This window comes from Strix uralensis, chromosome 7 (assembly GCF_047716275.1).
Source record: "Strix uralensis isolate ZFMK-TIS-50842 chromosome 7, bStrUra1, whole genome shotgun sequence".
NCBI classification, from domain to species: Eukaryota; Metazoa; Chordata; class Aves; order Strigiformes; family Strigidae; genus Strix; species Strix uralensis.
The window spans coordinates 15,403,337-15,422,636 of NC_133978.1; the positions used below are offsets into that span (position 1 = coordinate 15,403,337).

General features: G+C 42.3%; 1 protein-coding gene across 9 annotated transcripts in view; it reads right to left on the reverse strand.

The window, feature by feature from the left end:
* ZMIZ1 (zinc finger MIZ-type containing 1) overlaps window positions 1-19,300 on the reverse strand; it is a 360,677-nt gene that overhangs the window by 156,814 nt on the left and 184,563 nt on the right. For 8 of the 9 annotated variants that reach the window (XR_012629622.1, XM_074874528.1, XM_074874527.1 and 5 more), the window contains one exon: window positions 9,420-9,529. Coding sequence is in view for 8 of the 9 variants with exons in the window: in XM_074874528.1 (XP_074730629.1) it covers window positions 9,420-9,479 (60 nt within the window). In the remaining variant the exon portion in view is untranslated. Of the gene's footprint in view, window positions 1-9,419; window positions 9,530-13,972; window positions 14,231-19,300 lie in introns of those variants that run through there. The other variant, XM_074874529.1, reaches the window with a different exon arrangement.

The following is a 19,300-nucleotide window of genomic DNA, read 5'->3' on the forward strand; positions in this document are numbered from 1 at the left end:
TGGTTTCTCTGTTGTTACTTCTTTTTACAGTCAAGTGCGATTATACAAAGGCCTTATCCACAAGCAGCTATAGTCAGTATATTAAAAACTCATCTGCAATGAAGATTCAAAACAAACGGTCTTTTCCTTTTTCAAGAGCATAGAGGGGAGTATTGAGCTATTTTCTGTCTTTTGGGAGTGTGATTTTTGTTTATCTGGATATGGTTATATATAGTTCAATTCTCTACAGTCCCTTTCAATATCAAAGATTGTTTTATTTATCAAAAAATTAAAAGGCTCAAGCTGTGCATTTTGTATTCAGATAATCCCCCCTCCCCAATTTAGTGTTTGTGAGATTGAGAGATCCCTAATTAATAGAATTATCTTGCACTTACATGGCTCATTCCATCAGAGGCTTTATAAATATTTTATTAAGCTCACATTTTGAGACGCACTAGATATACTGAGAGAGAGTAAAACCGTGTTAGTCATCCCTACTTATAAAAAAAAGCATGAAAGGGAGTCACCTTTGCCCCATTTGTCCACTGCAGCTTCTTTTTCAAAGGAAAACAGTAAATACTGAGCAAAGACCAGCACCTCTTTATCGGATGTTTTAGCTACACGAAAATACTGAGTAAGTCGAGCAGGGGAGTCAACACTAAAGACAGAAGATCACATGCTAAACAAATGAGAAAAAGAACAAATAAAACACGCGAGCATCAATAACTGCAAAAAAGCAAGTTGTCCATTTGTAAGCTGTAAGGGAACGAAACCTGTACTAATGCAGATTTCCACGGATGCTTCTCTTACACACTTTTAGTGTAAAGTGTGGGTATAAATTGGTATTGGTTTCAGAAAAGCTGAATACCTGGTAATTGAATAGCCTTGTTCTCCTGCCTGGATCTCCTATACCATGAGCTCTGTGAGGAAGATCATGCATATGTGTGCATGTGCTGGAGGCAAGGAAAGACACTGCAAACTTGGCTTGTCCATTAGTTCTACATAAGTGTTAGAGATGGATTCAACATCCCAATCCTCAAGCACTATACACAGAAGCTAGAAGAGCTAAAACAAGAATCACTCCCTAGCTCTGCTGATCAGAATTTCATTGCTGTCTTTCTGCTCTGCATCTTTCATATCTACATAACTGCAGTATATTTATGATACACTTTGATATAACTTTGGGTTATATAAGGGAACATGCAAGCAAATTAAACTTCTTCTGTTGTAAACCCATCTACTGCTGTTCCACCCCACTCTTCCCTGCCCAAGAGGAAACCGTGACTTGGGACTCTGAAGGCTGTGATCCAGATGTGACTGAAGATGGAGATGGGGCACACTAGTGGCAATATGTCTTCTCGTTAATCTATCAATAGATGGAACAACAGTGCCCAGCCCAATCTTTGTACCCTTCTTACCACCAGCACCTGGACTGCTATTATGCCAGCTGAGAGCACTGAGAACAGTATGGTTTACAAAAGACTCAAAATAATCAGAGGGCTCTTAATTATATTTCCTTGGTCGCTCACAAAGACTGATTTTATGGGAAGAAAAGAGGTACAACTGTTTGTTCCTTCTCTAAGGCCACGCTCAGCAACGCAAGGCTCCAGTCTATCTTTAAATTTGCAATTACAGCTCAACTAAATTATGAAATCAGTTTGCCTAACCAGTTCACTCACTCTTCTTGGCAACTGAAACAAACCATTTTCCATTAGAATCTCCCTACCATAACGTGCTAGCATAAGATGTCTCTATAGGTGACTTCTTTAGCTTTATCACTCCAACAGACGATGTAACGATACAGGAGCTTTCTTCTCTAATGCCCTCATGATTTTCAGACAGTAGTTTCAGTCTGAAATATCTCAACATATCAAAGAGTTAATTTTCTCAAAGCAGTGGCCATGTTCCTTCTCTGAGAATACTGCACTATTAGAAAAACGTTCTAAATATTTACGTAAATTTTTCTTGGTTTTCATTGATGAAAATTTGTTCCAGACTTGTTTACCTGCCTTCTTTACAAAAAAATCTAGCTTCACAATGTCTTTTAGCAGAAGATTAAGTGAAGAATACAGGCAAAGTGGGTCATCTGCATAAATAATTCTGTGTTATGAACCATTTAATAATTTGAGGTGCATATCACAGCATTTTGAAAAGTTTGGCTCGGTGGGTTTTTTTGCAGTTCTTGCCATATCAAGGTGTTTTAAAGACATTAATGAAGTATTACAACATCCCTTTACTGGAAGATTATTCTCAATAGCACACCCTTTAAAAAGAAAATACGCTACTTAAAGAGTTGATGGCAAGGGGGAGAAAAAGCACCGACTCAAATTCCTCTGATTTATGTACTGAACCAACTTTTGAAACATGTATTTAAAATAAATACATTTATTCATTTTCTAAATTTCAGGAGAATAAATGTACTGATTTTGAAAAATAACCAGTAGTCTTCAGTATACCCAGTCAAACAGCAGCACATTTGTTGGACATATTTTGGTATTTAATTTTTTTGACTTGAGTAATTTACTTACTCACTGATTGTGCTTTTTATAGCACTTTTAATCAACTGACTTAATCTTTATTATTTTAATCTCTTAATCTATGCAGAGATAAAATCTCAGGGTGACTATTTAAAATGACCACCACATAAACTGATACCACTGTGGAAGATGTAAAATTCACATGACCTATTCTCATGGGTTCTACCAGCCACCTAGACATTACTGAGATACTTCAAAGTCAAAAGGAAAAATGCTTCCCCATACATCATCTTCATTTGCATGTGCTTACAAAACTGCCGGCAGTATGAAGCGCTTTGTGACCTGCCTATTAACGGCTCTTCCTGCTAGCCACAGAAGCAACAAGGAGCGGACAGTGAGGAGACTTTTCCTTCAGTAGATGATGGTAGAGGTCTGCGCAGCTGCAGGCTTTTGGTATTAACAGTACTATCACCACTTCACACAACTTTTTCAAAAATACCTTCTGCTTTTGCAAACAGGTACAACAGTGCTTCTGTGCAAATGCCATATAAATCACACCTGCTGTGGATTTGCTGTTGCACTAATGCACACAACAGAAGGAACTTGAGTAGCAAGTGCATACCTATGAAGAGCCAGAAATGGCATGACAGAAGCTAGAAACATGTTGCCAGCTATGTCACATGTTCACTGCAGAGTGTGACCCAGCTGCTAACTAAAAGGACTTCCTATACTCATCTGACCTCACTGAGGTGACACCATGGATCCAGCTTACAGATTTCTAGAACTTTCAAATGTTCATCCTTATTTACCAATAAGTAATTTTAAGCAATAGGCCAGATTAGTTAGTTGCATAGAAAATAATAAAATTATTCTAAATACTATGGGTACTAGAAGTCTTAAGTGTAAATTTAAAACATGTATATTTTCCTTTTCGAAAACAGTTAACAACACTAACATCCCAGTCCTTGAGCACTGCAGGTGCTGCAGTGAAACAATCAGCAGAATTGGGAAGGAGAGTAGTGTGCCCACACCAACTTTACCAGCTTGCCTCAAAAGATGATGGATTATATTCCACCCACTGGAATCTCATCAGATAAACAAACCAGCCAAATACTGCAATCATCAAGAAGTTGTCTTCTTCCCCCTCCCCACCAGAAGTGCTTCTAGCACTCTGCCTCTTTGCTCTTTCCCTTGTGTCTTCGCTGTCTGAGCCGGAGCAGTCCCTACCAGGATGCAGGATCTAACACAATGTTGATTGACAAGTCTCTAAGTGGACTAGAGGAGCCAGGAAAGCTGGTCTGCTGTCAGTTTTTCCTAAACATACTTAACTCTAGCAGGGGAATATTCCAACAGACTGAGCAGGAAAGCAGACAAAGAATTTGCAGCTATGGCTCTCAGAAAAAGAAAATAATGAAAAAAATATAGCTACTAAGATGGCATTGATGGACCACTCAACCAATAAGCTGTAACACTTGAGGCCCATCAAATGCCTTTTTATGGAAAAGAAAGGTCTTTTTCACCATTAGCCTTACTGCTATATGTTATTTTATATTTAGCTGCTAAAACACCCTGTAACACTTACATGGGCTATAACCAAATATATGTATTGTAAATAAATTCATCCATTCATAAGAATACTTCTCATTTTCAAAGTTCTTCAGGAATTAAATTTTCATGAAGCTTTATCAAAACCTTTTCAGCTGTAATTTCATACCAGTCCATATTAACCAGTCCAAAATATACTAAAAATGACATGTTTAGGACTGCTAAGCATTTACATGAGTCTGCAACAGTAACACTGAAGAGCAGAAGAATTAGTTCAAACATTTCACGGCTTAAATGCTAACAGTTATGTAAATATACAAAGAACTCTATTTTCCTCTGAATTGTAAGCGACCAAAAACTCAGTTGCTAGATGATGAAAGAGATGGGCATGGTTGTTTCCAATTTGAGCAAGAAAATATCAACAAAAACACCCAGCAATTACAACTTTTAGCCTATCTCTCTGAATGGCTGGATAGACATTACAAAGCATCACAACTGCAGCTATTCAGCAAGCTTGCTTGAAGGAAAGAGGGGAGAAATGCTAATCTGTTTCTAGAAATAAGCTATATGATGTGTGCCTCCAATTAATTGGGGTTCCCCAAGTGATCCAGCATCATTTGATGATATTGCTCAACGTGTCCTGACATACCATGACACAAGCAGCAGAAACAATCTTCTCTGTTCCCACCATGACCGAATACTTTTGACACCAGAGAGCCTTTTCATACTTCCCTTTAACCTGTTACTAAAATTTCAGTACACCTTTAGTATGTACCCTGACAACCATCCTCAGCACAGCAGGAAGATAACCATGCACCTACTCTGAAAGGAGTGGCCTCCTTGTAACTTAAATATAGAAAGAATTTCTCCATCTTCGTCTTTTCAAGAATTTCAGAAGAGACATATAGAAACCTTACAAACTGACTGACAGCAGAGACAACAAAATGTAGAAGTCCCTAGATTTAAAAATCGCTCTAAGTTTTTTAAGTGGACCCATCAGGGTGATAGTGGAGAGGAGATGCCATGCAACCCACTGATTTTGCCTGGTATTTGCTGGTATCACATAAGGAAAATAAGGAACAGTGTTTGATTAAAGCCATCCCTCTGGTCTATTAAGAAGAACGGTTTACAAAAACCAGTCAGTTCTCTGTCAGGACTTCCCATGCTGCAGGAGCCAAGCTGCCTCCTTCAGAAGGTTCTGCCTTGGCCCCACGTGCCAGGGATGCCCTCAAATTCAGCTCTGTGCCTGCCCAAGTCAGCTCCTGCTGCCCCAGAGCTCCATGGCGGACGGTACATCAGAGTCACCCGAGTTGTGAGTACTCGGCAGATAAACAGATTATTACTGCAGCCTTGAATAGAGCAGTTCTCAGGGGCTATCAGACCTTCGCTGAGCAGAAAATCATTTTGTGGTTTTGTCTGTATGGACAAAAACTTAAGGAAAAGGAGTCTGCACCCTGAAGATCCAGCCTCCTTCAATGTACCCTGAAGAGTCTCCTGTGTCATGACAAACTAATTGTATGTGTTAAGGGAAGCCTGTTACTTGGTCTTTTTCCACTGTACATCAAAAAAACTATGTGTGATTTTAAAGCACATACACTTACAAATACTGAGGGAATCAGCTACAAAGAGACCACACAAGCTGTTCCAGCCTTCCACAGAAGTCTGGGGTTTTTTTAAGCGTAAATACACAGCCACCTCTTCAGTTTGCCCTTTCATCTATTCTGAAACACTTCTTAACACACACTTCATTTCCTAACTAGCTGATCATATACAAGTTTTGGGTTTGTAGCTTTAAAGCACTAAAAAAGATGAAGGTAAAACACAACCTTGATCCTGGAACAGAAGTCAGCAAGGATATTGTGGGTGTCTCACAAGTCACAGAGCTGGGAAGAAAGAAGCCTGTCCTGACCCTGTGTTGAAACCTGATCTAGTTAAAGAGGCACATGGATTACCATTTATAGCATTTCTCAGGGGCTGGGGTGAGGGGCGAGGAGGGCGGCAGACAGCTCTCGGTCTGGCTGCATGAGCCACTAGCTGCCAGCAAGGTTATAAAACATGCAGATGCCAGGCGCCAAGGAAGGACGGTTTTCCTCCCCCTGTTGCAGTGCACCTTCCATGCCACTGCTGTGTTAGCCACCCCGAAAGCACACATCCCTTCAGGCCAACAGCAGTACTGTTTGTTCATGGGCTGGGAAGAAAGGATAAAAGAGTGGAGACCGGGGCGGGGGGGGGGGGGGGGCGCGGAGAAAAGGCAGGTAGATTTTTGTCTGACCCTGCAGTTAATCCCCCAAATCAGTGAAGATACATTGATACGGCCATCTAAAGTAGTGCTTTGCTCCCCAAACCAACGTGCACGTAACAGTGTGCAGTCCAGTTCTTTGTAGGTGAATTGGAGATTACTCTTTGTGGTACCATGTTAATTTTTCCAGCTAATGACCCCCCTCAAAGAACAAGGTAAATTTCTCCAAGCTGGAAATTCTGTGTGACAGAGAGGTGAGTCTCCTCCAAAAAGCTAATCAGAGTCAGTTTCTGTCTCTTTCTCCAATATGGCACAAGATTTTGAAACTACAGAAAAACAATGAGCAGCCTCTATGCTAAGTTCTTCAACAACAACAATAACAAAAAATCAGCCATTCCTCTCCAACAAAACTACAAGTATTGCCACTTTCACAAAAAAGCTTTCTGCTATGTATTTTTGGTGTTCAGCCACTGTCTTGGTTAACTACACTTTTCACGAGTTGAAAACAAAAGCATCCCTATTCTCTTATTCGGGCCTATACAGAACGCAGGCACCCTGAATTCATGCGCACGCCCAAGTAGGACACCTCCTTGTCAGGCACCCTTTGCTGTCTGACAGATGAGAGCAGCTATGCAAGCATGCCCCTGCCCACCAGAAAAACTCGAGTTTTCTTCCAGACAGGATCACACAAACCCAAGAATGCTTCATGAATGCTGGGAAGTCTGTCCTTCCTCCCCTCAGCCTTTATCACTGAAGAAATATCCTAGCTGCATATGTAAACCAGCACTATGTATAAATGAAGTTAAGTGTTTTAACTGACAGAGTACCCATTACATAGGCAAAAATACCTCTTTAATACTATAAGAAGTGTAATTTGATATTCTTTTATCTAATTACAATAATACAAATTCTTTATGTACAGAAACCAATAACTCTAGAAAAAGGATTCTCCATTTGTCTCCACTTGATCTTAAAGGTCTGTTCTCACACTTGGAAGGTTAAATTGTTCTGCAAGTCACTTCATTCTTCATCCTATGGGCTAGGATGGCCAAAAAGGACACCAATTTGTGCCAGTCAAGGGCATGTTTTTCCTGAATCAGATAGTTGTTCATAAGAAACAGGGATGAAATCCCAAAATTCATATTTCCCTCAGGCCTCTAAAGGGCCATGAATGCATTAACTTTCACCAGAGTGATGAAAGAGAGAGAGAGCCACCACAGACTAAGGCTGGATTATGACCAGCACTTCTGCAGGGACAGACTCCTATTTCTGCTCCTTGACCTATGAACTAGCTTTGTTTGATTTATCCTGAAATCCTCTCTTATAAAGGAAACATGGAGAGAAAATCAGCTGGTTTAGATATAAACTCTAGACTTTTTTTTATATCCCCCAAAGCATCTGCATGGCCAGACTTGCAAATAAATAATTTTCTGTTCTTTGCATTACTACACATTCTAGAAAACATAAATTTCTACTAATACCTAGGCAAACATGACAAAACATAATGATGGAGACTGCTGAAACTAAGAGAATGGAAACAAATAATTATAGAATCGTAGAATATTTCAAGTTGGAAGGGACCCAGTAAGGATCATTCAGTCCAATTCCCTGCTTCTCACAGGACTACCTAAAACTAAATCATATGACTAAGAGCATTGTCCAGATGCTCCTTGAACTCAGAGAGGCTTGGTGCCATGATCACTTCCCTGGGGAGCCTGTTCCGTGACCAACCACCCTCTCAGTGAAGAACATTTTCCTAATGTCCAGCCTGAACTTCCCCTGGTGCCACTTCATTCCATTTCCCTGTGTCTTATCGCTGGTCACCAGAGAAGGGAGATCAGCACCTTCCCCTCTGCTGCCCCTCTTGAAGAAGTTGTAGATAAAAGAAAGTTAAAAAATCTAGAGTGATCCAGTACGACCCCCATGATTATTTTTTATCAGTTCCTTTAATTTAAGGTGCTTGTGTCTACAATAGAAAGAAATCTGTGAACAGAGAAAAGCTGCGCTCCCTCAAGAAGCAATACACATGTCCCACAGCAAAAGTAGGCAGGTAGGTTTTTAACTTAGTTAATACAAATATAAAACTGAAACAGCAGGACTCTGGCCTCTAAACATGCTGTGGCCTGATCTGACAGAGAAAACTGCTCAGACAACAGGGAAAAATTATTTGGGAACATTATTTCATGGAATAGTGTCTTTCTGTTTTTCAATGTAATTCAGAAAATTTCAACCATGAATTTCGGAGCTCATCTCATGGATCCAGCTGGGATAACTAATCTTCAAAATACTGGTGTTCAGTCTGCATTTATGTACCTGTTCGCTGCATGCATGAATTGCTTCAGAGATAAAAACAGGAAACATCAACATGAGAAAGCATTTTCTTGTCCACCTCCTCTACACAAAGGACCATTGCTATGAATTTGCTGTAAGGATTCTTGCATGCAGAGAAGAATGTATGTGAGGGGAGAATACACGCTGCCTGCAATGCCAAAGAGCAAAGCTCGCTGAGAAGGGTAGAGCAGGGAAAGATGGCATCTGCTCATTCCATCCTTGCCTTTGTAGTTTCACTTGGTTATAAAAGCATTTGCAAACACAGTTACAGTGGGAAAATCTGTAAATGAGATTTAGATCCCACTGCCTTTCAGTGAATTATAAGGGCCCTTCATCTTCACAAACAGATGCTTCTGAAATTTCTACCTTGCAAACGCAAGTTTTCACATCTCTGTGCAAACCGATTAACCCGAGTGCTTGGAGGTATGCCAACTGTCCAAGTTCAAGTCTCCAAGCAGTGCAGGTCTCAGGTCAGATACTGGATTAGAATCAACCGGCCTGTCGAAATTTTGGATTACTACACTCAGAGCACAAGTACGATGGCTGCCCGCTGTGACAGCTTCAGGGCAGAGCTGGCAGAACTAGCACCACTCTGCTTTCAGCAAAAACAGAACTGCTCAGTCTCCAGGCTGAAGATTTCTTAGAAAGGTGAAAGGGAAGTTTGGCTTTTGAGGTTTATACACCAGCTCTTGTAGCAGATATTCTTCTCTTCAATGAGATTTTTAAAAGGTCTCATTTCTACCACTCTCCTCCCCTCTAAAAGGCAAGGATATTCATCAAGCAACAGGTAACCATAACCTACAACACACCTGCCACACAACACGTAACGGTCTCCACTTTCAGCTTACCTGTTTTATGCATTGCAGCCGGTCATTGGTCTGCTGTATGTGCCTGTCCATAGAATTCATTTTGATTGTCTCCACTTTCTTCTACCTGAAAGCCATTAAAATCCCTCGATCTGCAAGACAAAAAGAACAGTAAAGATCATTATGCACAGTCTGTGCACTTCTACCACCTGAGCAGAGATGCTTGTAAGAAACCCCATAGCACACTGCGAGATAAAATAATAATCTCAGTAACAATGATGGTCTGGCTTTTGCAGGGACAAGGGCATGGGGATTCTTCCTAATCTTCCTCTAAGAGAAAATACCTCCCATCAGTATTAAATGAATCAGATATGGCAGAGTATTATATGGCCAAAAATAATACCAAACATGTTATGAAGGCTCTGGATTTCTGTACTGAAAATAAAAGCAACAGGTATACTTTGGACTCTCCTCCAAGTAGCAGATCTATTTAACGAGCCCTTGATATGGTTAGATGACAGCAAGTGAAGGACTGGAATTCACAATTCAACCAAGACTTTTGAAATGACTAACGATTACAGATGCACAACCTAGCGTATATGGAAGAGGCCTGATGTTCACATCAAAGGGCTGAGCAGTTCCTGCCTTCTAGGAAAACTGGGCTCTTTAAGGTATCCACAGCTGAACAAACTACTTGTTACTTCTAGAAAAACGTGTTCTGCACTCTCTAGACCCATCTCTAACAAACTGTGTAACTTAAGGCAAATTAAAACTTCCCTGTGACTTCAAAAAATTTTAGAAAATGAAAATGAGGCTCAGAGTGGTGTTATGAGTTCTAATGCATGTTGCTACAGCTGTATCAAATCATCAAATGAAAACTGGCAACAAGTTACAATGATCTAAAGAGCAAACCTGCAGTCCCCTAAACCCACCACTGATGCTGGTCATGAGTTATTTTTGTGGATACAGTTTGGTACACACTGGTGCCATCAAGACAAGCCGTGCTCGGTGTATTCATTAACTCTTTCTCAGAGCCATGCTTTACATCATACTCCACAATCACACGTAAGTGGCTCTTTGTCAAGATAACGGTATGTGTCTGGAATCAAGAACAATGCCTGCAAGAGGGAAAACAGTAGGCGCTAAATCAGCACACACACATCATGCTGAATTCATTATTTACCTCTCCCTTAACCCTGTGTTCAGACTGGGGTGAAGGGTTAGCCACAGCATAAACAGCTCTACTGATCTGAAAGGCGGGAATGGCCAAAATGCCACTCAAACTTGGACCAAGAGAAAGACACTAAAAGCACAAGTAAGCCTCCTGGTGTGGGCACGGTTTGCATTTCCCTGGGCCCCTTCCACCCATTCATCCTCTCTGGCCTTGCCTTATAGTTTTCCTAAAGTGGCAGAACAGCAGATCATAAAGACAGAAGCCAACAACTAATCAACAGTTTCAATCCATAATTCATATTACCAAACTGCTTGCACTGTGACTTCTACTTATGTTTGAAGTAGAACTGCATGAGACTCCAGCCTGTACTTAATAAGCTGAGCAGTTTTTAAGTGCTTTTTTTCTAGAATTCACTTCTCAGTGGCCCAGAGATGTTTCACATATATATGTATACTCTGCTGATTCAATCACTTTCATGGCATCTAGAATGGCAATAAACCCATAGATACTGTGCATTGGAACAGGAAAACAGTCTTTGCCTACAAATTCCTGTATCCTTTTACTGCTACAGAGCAGTACAGTCCAAGGAGTTGTATCCTCATGCTCACAAACAGGGAGTGGGCACAGATTCAGATATATATACCCAAATGCTGTATTTATATAATACTTTATACTAGCACAAGCAAGGTTCTGGACTCACACAGAAACCTCTCCCTCTTGAACCTTTTCAGTGGCCACTGAGCAGTTGGTTATTCAGAGAGCTGCTGATGACAAAACTCCTTTCCACTCCCTGCATACACATAAGAGAAAGCAAATTTTTCAGACAGTTGTTTGGTTAGAGAAGCTGGCTGCTCACCACTCCTACTACATGTGACTCAACATCTCTTCAGTTAAAGCACCTGTACATATCCAACACTGTCCATACTCAACCCCCAGGAGAAGAGTCTTCCCCGTGGTGGGAACCCTGACTGCATGGCTGTCACGGCGAGACAGACTCCAGACCACAGCATCCGCGTGTGTCCCACACACCCAAAGTGCCTGAGATTTCTGTACCTCGCTGATAATGTTCTTCCATGGCTCCTACCGGATTAGACTCAGGGAAAGAAATCTTTTCTGCTAGACAGCTAAATGAGGTCTTATAACAGCAGCTCAAGCTCCTCATCTCCACACTCTAGACACAAGAGGGTTCAATAAAGCACTCCTGTCAATAAATTATAATACTTATGAAATGGAAAAGCCAGTTTCACATACAAGTATTATTGCTTGATTATGACACTGCCACCTTCTCAATAGAAAATGCCATCGAAAGGTCCTTTGGCAAATGTAAATTGATATATTTTTATTAGAAGTGGGTAACACAGTCTTATCTGCCTGTAAGACCCCCAAACAGACCTCAGGAGTCACGAAGTTTAATCTCTCAGTGGACAGCAGAGGTATTTATCAAGAGATAAGCTAGCCCAGACATGACACCATTTCAGCAGTGATCCATCTTACAAGCTGGGACACATTATCTGCATTTTAATTGAACATCAGGACAGACAGAGAAGGGCATGCTGAAAACAAATACAAACATATACATGCACACAGATTTTTGTTGAAATATTTGAAGAAATGAAAACTCAGGCTTTTTTTTAAGAAGTCAGGATTTTTGCTTAATGAACCAGTAAGCAACACACCATATTTCTAGTTGACTTTGTAACACAAATTTTGTCTATTTTGGCATTACCTATTTAACCTCCTCAGTGCTATAGAGCCACACAGAGAAATTGGGAGCCAAGCTGAAAAGAGTATCTATCCCAAGCAACAGATATATTGACATACTCTATACTTCCAGAAAACACAGTTTTTAAGTAAAGCCAGATACAGCAGTGCTCAGACTCATGGCTAGTGGCATCAGGAGCTGCCTCTGGTGTTACTGGCAATATACTTCAGGGCTGGGAGACCGAAGATAGATTTTACAGAGACAATGACTTGCATTCATGTACTGTCACTCATGCCAACAAACTATCCTGCACGTTGATTCATGAACTGTACATATGATACCACCCCAATTCTCTGCCTTCCAGTTAGCCATAACAAAATTGAAGGTTGCTATCAGCTACCTGAACTACAGCTTACTATTGTACTTGTTCAAATTGTTATTTCTCCCACACAGCATAGCTTCTCAAAGCCCATTTGGAAAAGCAGAGGGCAGAACGCACAGAACTAACTTGCACGACTGAGCAGGAGCCCGACAGGACTCCTGGAGGCAGGACTGGGAGCACAATCCCCTGTTCTCCTACACAGACATGTCATAAAATTTCAGTCATTAACTGATCAAATTCAGTCTCAGAAATAGTTCTGCTCTTAAAACCCAATGGCTCCCACTGAAAAGCACTCTCTGACTCTCACCCTTCCCCTAGTAGCTAGAAGTATTTTCACTTCCATCCTCAACTCCACTTGCTCTCACATCAGTAGTGCTCTCTGGCTAAAACAGTCTCTGCCCTGCCAGTCTCCCTCCACCTCTTCCCCCTCATTGCATGGACAGACACCCGCCAGCCCTTTACTGCCACCAGTTTGTCACTTTCACCAGCCCAAGCTCATTTATTCTATTCTGGTCCAGAGAAACCCCTCAGTCCACTAACTCCCTGGGGCAGTAAACATTTGTTGCATGAACCAGCCAAAACTGTACATATGAAGCCTCACCACATACAATGACACTAACACTTTACACTTGAAATAACCTGCCTCACCCCCACAAGACTCATTTTTACCTTTCTCTCAGATACCTCACAAAAGCATCAAACAGAATAAATTTTTCAGTAAGTATACTGGCTCTAAGTCATTTCTGCTATAAAAAACATGGAGCTCATTAGTGGGAAACCATTTTTATCTGAAAATTATTCTTTCACAGGCCTCAGCAAGAATTAAAAGATTAAATGTGGAAAGTGAAAATTATCATATGGATCTGAAGTTTTACCAAAGCAGAATACGGGTTTTGATACCAGACCATTTTGTGTGGGAAAAATACCAGCAGAATTAAATTTCCAGTAACTATACCTACTACAAGAAGTACTACTCTACGCTGGTCTGGTTCCCCACATGCACCCCCACGTCCTGAAATTTAAAAAAACACCCCTTCTGTCAATCTCATGCTGTTTTAAAAGTAGCAGCAAGATCACCTTACTTGAAAATAATGGTGCTTAAGTTACAGAAGGGCCGGCAGGGCCGAATAAGAGCATACTTCTATTCAGTTAAGTGCCGAGTGCTTATCAGGTCACAAGTGAAAATGACTTTGCAGGGTCTCTCGCTTGCCTCTGGTGTACCCGCATTAGAAACCATGCTAAGATTCAGGCACTGCGAGCAGCTCGACAGACAGCAGGGGATGTTGCTGATCAGGATTAAGGATACTGACAGAGTGGGATAGAGAAGGGAATTTTACCTGGTGGTTTGTATCAAATCCCCTCTCTTTGGTGCACACATTAGTCAGAAAGGTCGTACGCTACTGCTTTATATGCTAACTCCATCCAAAAGGATAAACAAAAAAAGAAATGTTCCCAGCACCTTCTGGTAATTCAGCAATAAAAAGCCCCATTCTTCTGCTGTCTTTTCTGAGGTAAAAACCCAATCTCTCTCTCTTTCTCAAAAAAAAAAAAAAAAAAAGAAAAAAATCATGTGAATTATTCTCTGCCTTCCTTCTTCCCTCCCCTCTAGCATGTGAGTTTATAGCCCTAGGCAGTAATTAAAAAGCCCTCATTTACATATTTATGATGTCTCAAAAATGGAGAATGTGTTTTTTTAAAGGAACAGATGTATCGACCTGTTAGACTTTTTTTGAATCTTTTTTCTTAAACCATTACTACAAAACCCTCTTCAATACTGAAAAAAATAAAATTAAATTATGTAGTAGCTGTAAGAAAGAGAATTTCACAAGTTTCTCCTACAGTCTGTGTTCATTGAAAGTTCAAATCAGGAGTTTGCAATTACTGTATCAGAAACGGGACTTTGAATAACTCACTTAAGAAGGACAATTTAGTAAAACATGGTCCCTACCAGTTCCTAATGCAGCCTAAGCAGCCTCCTAAAAAAAATTCCAATATTTCAGCACTGCTTCAAAACACTGCCATATCTAAAAACATACTACAGTTTGAAAGTAAGTGTGGTTTCAGTTCTGCTCTTGGATGAGCTCTCCTCATGGCCAGGGCTGCCATCCACAGCAAGAGCTCTGCCATCCCAGGACCAATGGACCGTGGAAACCTGCTCACCTGCGGTCATGGGAGTCCTGAATCACCCACTGAAACAGGCTCGACCTTCTTCCTAAGTTTAGAGACGTTTGTCACACGGTGCTTTTTTGCATTTCCTCCCCTCTCACACATTTTCTTCCGTCACTGCGGGGCAGACACAGAAGTAGGGCAGAGCTCAGTGGAAACATGTCACCTGCTGCCCGGCCGAGGGTGGTGCAGGCCCCACAGCCTGACCAAGCCTGAGCACTGCCACCCACCCCTCACCTGCGCAAGAGTGCGCCATTTCTTGAGAAATCAAGTATTTAGCAAATAATCTTTCCACCAGAAAGCTGTTCTGAAAGCAGAGAAAGAAAGACAGACCTTCCAAGGAGACAGGCGAGGCAGGGAAACGGCTGCTGTGAGAGGTGTTTGAGGGCCAGCAGCACCGAGTAACACTGGGTTTCCATTTCCAGAGGGGACGAGCACGCTGCCAGCCACCTTTGGGGAACTGCGGCTGCTATAATTAACAACATCTCATTTGGAGCCACTTCGAAGCACTCAATTGGAGGAAGGACACGAAAAAGACATACATAAAACCCTTATCACTTCAGAAATTTCCTTTTTAACAGTGAAAGGAAGAAAAAACCTGATCCCTAAGCAGGAATTCAACATAGCGGTTTTCAAATATCCCTCTTCCTCTCCCAGGCCCATCCCACCACAGAGAGAAGTTGGTTAATACTGTTTATTCAATCATCTAAGACTAATCATTTCCTGCACGTCTCCAGTGTGCTGAGGGTCATACGAGAGAGCAGACAATTTTTATCTAATAAGTGACTTTGATCAAGCAACAAGCCAAGCTAGAGTGAGGGCGGGAGAGGGCGGCGCTGGCTAACGACGCGGGGAGAGTGCGGGGCCGGGAGGCCGGGGCCAGAGGCCCGCGGCGCCGAGGCGGCGGGGGGGGGCCCGCAGCAGAGCTGCCGCCAGCTGGGCGGGAAGCACCAGGCGAGGCGCGGGCGGGCGGCGGGCGCTGCCGACCGGGCCCGGAGGGGAGGCCGGGGCCGCGGAGCCCGCTCCCCGCCGCGCCGGCAGAGGGCGCCGCAGGGCCGCGCCGCCCGCCCGCCGCGGGGCGCTGGGCCCGCCCGCCGCCGCCCTGAGGCAGCGCGGGGCCGGCGGAGGCCGCGCGGCGGGAAAGGCGCGTTCCGCCGCCTGGAAGCACGGATCCCCGAGGAGACGGGTCAGACACGGCCCCGCAGCGCTCAGGAGCCTGTCACCTCCAATGACAAATTTAAGAAACATCAGTTCCCTCAGCACCCGGTAAACGGGGCAGTCCAGCCACAAACCCCGTCCAATTCCATTGGACATTTTCCTTAACATTAAACATCTTTGAAAAAGTTGTTTCTTGAACTATCTGAACATACCTCTGTGTGTACACACGGATTAATGCTAATAATTGCATATAATTGCATTAATTCTCCTTTTCAGTATGAGGCTAGTGCACTCCTGCAGCATAGCAAAAAAACCTCAAAACACACAGACCTGTAGGCAGATCTCAAAAATGCAAAGGCAGAATGCAGCTCAGCACGTATGCATTCACACAGACACAGATGCACAGGTGTATGTCCTCACACAGTAGTAAAAGGTCTTTAAGTCTGCTTTTCATTAAGAGAATTTTCAAAGATGTGCTTAAAGATTATTCTCTGGAAAAAGTTTAATATCTATCCACGACAACTGTTTTATTTCCCCTGCTACACATAGTAGTAAAAAAAAGTGTATAAAATGTCAGGTGAAAGGCCATTTTAATCATTAAACACTTGAAAAAGGAAGTTGTTTTAATAACGCTTTATTTACCATAAGCTGCTAAATAGCTACTGCTGTTGGCTTTGAGCTATTAAAAAGGGCCAGATGTGAGACAAAGCAGCGTTTGTTATGCTGGGTGAGGAAGAATAGATATTTGTGCTGTGCTGCTTTCCATTGTTGCTCTACAAATGTGCAGTAATCCCCAGAAGACTTTCTATCATCTTTGACTGTGAGAGGGGGAAAGCGAGCGTGCGTGCACTGCCAGCAGGCACAGCTTCAGCGAGGTGGGAGCGGGTTCTTGTAATTTATGGTGGCTTGAGCTGCAAGGGCTGGCAGTTTTGTCGGGTTTAAGGAAGCTGTTTCCGCAGCCGTGTGCTTGGGAACATTTTTATATACAGAGCCTATTATATGCAGGCATGAACAGCCAGCCGGATACACACAAAAGCAAACCCACACATGCTTTTGAAAAAAGACAGCATGACAGCTTGCATAAGCAAGCCTGCTGGACTCCTCTGGGAGGAGGAGCGGCAGTGCGCAGAAGTTGTTCAATCATGAAGCACATCTGCAGTCTGATTACAAAAGCAAAGGTGGTAGAGGTAGCTGGAAGCACACACAGAGCACTGGGATATGACCTATGCTTACAGTATAGACATAAAAATATTTTAAAAACCCCTCTGAATAAGAGTGGTATCGCAGGGACGTAAAAACATCACATCTCTAGCTAAGGAGAGTGCTCCTTCAAGCCTGGGCAAGTTGGTCACCGGCCAGCACTAACCGTAAAGCACATGAACTGCCTCCTGCACTGGCAGCCCTCACCTCCAGCCCGCTGGCTGAAATGACTGGTTTCCTCAGACCGAGAGCAGCATCTGCAGATCCCAGGTTCGGGTAATTGCCCTGCTGCATGCTTATATTACAAGGTTGGTTTCCCTGCATTCCACCCAGCTCCTAGTGTCATCAGCTCTGTCAGCTTGTTATCTTTAGGGAGAGCATGGAGGGAAAAGGACACTGCAGTTTAAAACAGCAAGAGGTAATAACACAAAATTAAAGGCAAAAGTGCATAGAAGTGTGCTCCTGGGGAGCCAGGGCTGACAGACCTGCTGTAGTGCTCTCAGAGGCTTTGCACACTCCAATATAGACAGATCTGCTAGAACAAACATTGACAGTTCCACAGCAGAATCCACTGATCCAGTGGTTTATTAAATGTACTGTAGCTTGCAGGTAAGAAATGCTAATCCTCATCGGGACAGCTACAAGCAAATGAGCCATTCCTAAAAGCTTGCAGGGTTGCACTCAAATCATTTCATAACCAGTGTCCCTGATCACTCATACAACAATGCTATAAAAAAAGCCTTCCTGATAAATTGCAAATTCCTAAACCAAGACAGAATCTAACATCTCTTCCCACCTCTCAGGCTCAGTGGGAGGATTGCAGAGGAAATCAGGTGAGCCTAAGAACTCAGAAGGATTTGCATCCTGGCATGTGATGCTCGCTTATTTACCTAATGAAAGCTCTTTTCTTTCAGAGGTTCTGTGGCAGGATGTAAAGCATTTGTTGAAAATTCTTTGTGTTTGCCTACCGAATACTGCCATGCACAGTAAGTGTTGCTAGTATCATCTGGCTTACATGCATTTCGGGGGCTGAGCCTATAGAGTTGCTACAAAGAATGTGTGAACTGTAAACTTCTCCCTGCTCTTGCTAGACATTTACCAGCTACTAAAGAAAGCTAACTGGTCTAGACATATTCATCCAAGTTATTTGCTTAAAACCTGAAAGATGAGCTACAGAAGACAATCTAATATAGCACTTCTTAAAGGTACAAAGGTACAGAGTAACAACCCTATCAATCTGTACAAAGGTGGTCTCAGAAGCAGGAGAGAAGAAAGATAGAGGAGAGATGGCACTAGCAGAAAATATTTTTAAAAATTTAACAATAACCTACCTATCAAGAAGTGAAGACGCCGTTTTGTATTTGCTATGCTCTGATAACATCTCTTGTGAACCAGACAGTCTGCTATATAACAAACAGAGGTCAAAACCTCTTGGGCCAGCCCAAAGAAACGCTCCTAGCAAGAAACATCTCAAGTCCATTGTGAATTAGAAATGAGAAGGATTTGCATTCTGACACTGAATGCCCTCTTACTTATCTGATGAAACTAGGAATGTTTTGGAAGTTGAACTGCAGCATTTGAAGGAAATTGTCTGCTGATTTCTTCTTGTGATAGTGTATCATTACAACTTACGTTCTTCATTACTGGGTGGCAACAGAAGAACGTAACAGTCCCCCATCCCCAAACTATATTGCTCCCGATAAAGGAATGAGGATATATTTTGACTCCTTTTTTTCAGCAAGTTTAGCATTGTGAAGAAGGCATATAGTCAAAGTAGACAGTAATTTCTCTTTATGGTCCATAAACGTAAGATTTATTCACCTTTTCTTTCATCCCATGACAGCTAAGAAACTGCTCCCAAGACCAGTGATTCCTGGTAAGCCACTCCTTTGGAGAAGATCTCGCAGGGTGAGGGAAGGAGAAAGAAAAGCAGCATCACCTCAATCAACAAAGTCCCTAGAGTCTTTAGCACAACTGAATAGCTGCTCTGGGACACAGGCTCTAACAACTTTGGTATCTGTCATTATTCTGGCCTGTTCTGATGAAATTTAAGTAAAGATTTACCCAACTTCCCAGAACAGAAGCAAGATAAATTCCAGGAGGACCAGCAAAACCTGTAAACGCTAAACATAGCTGAAGAA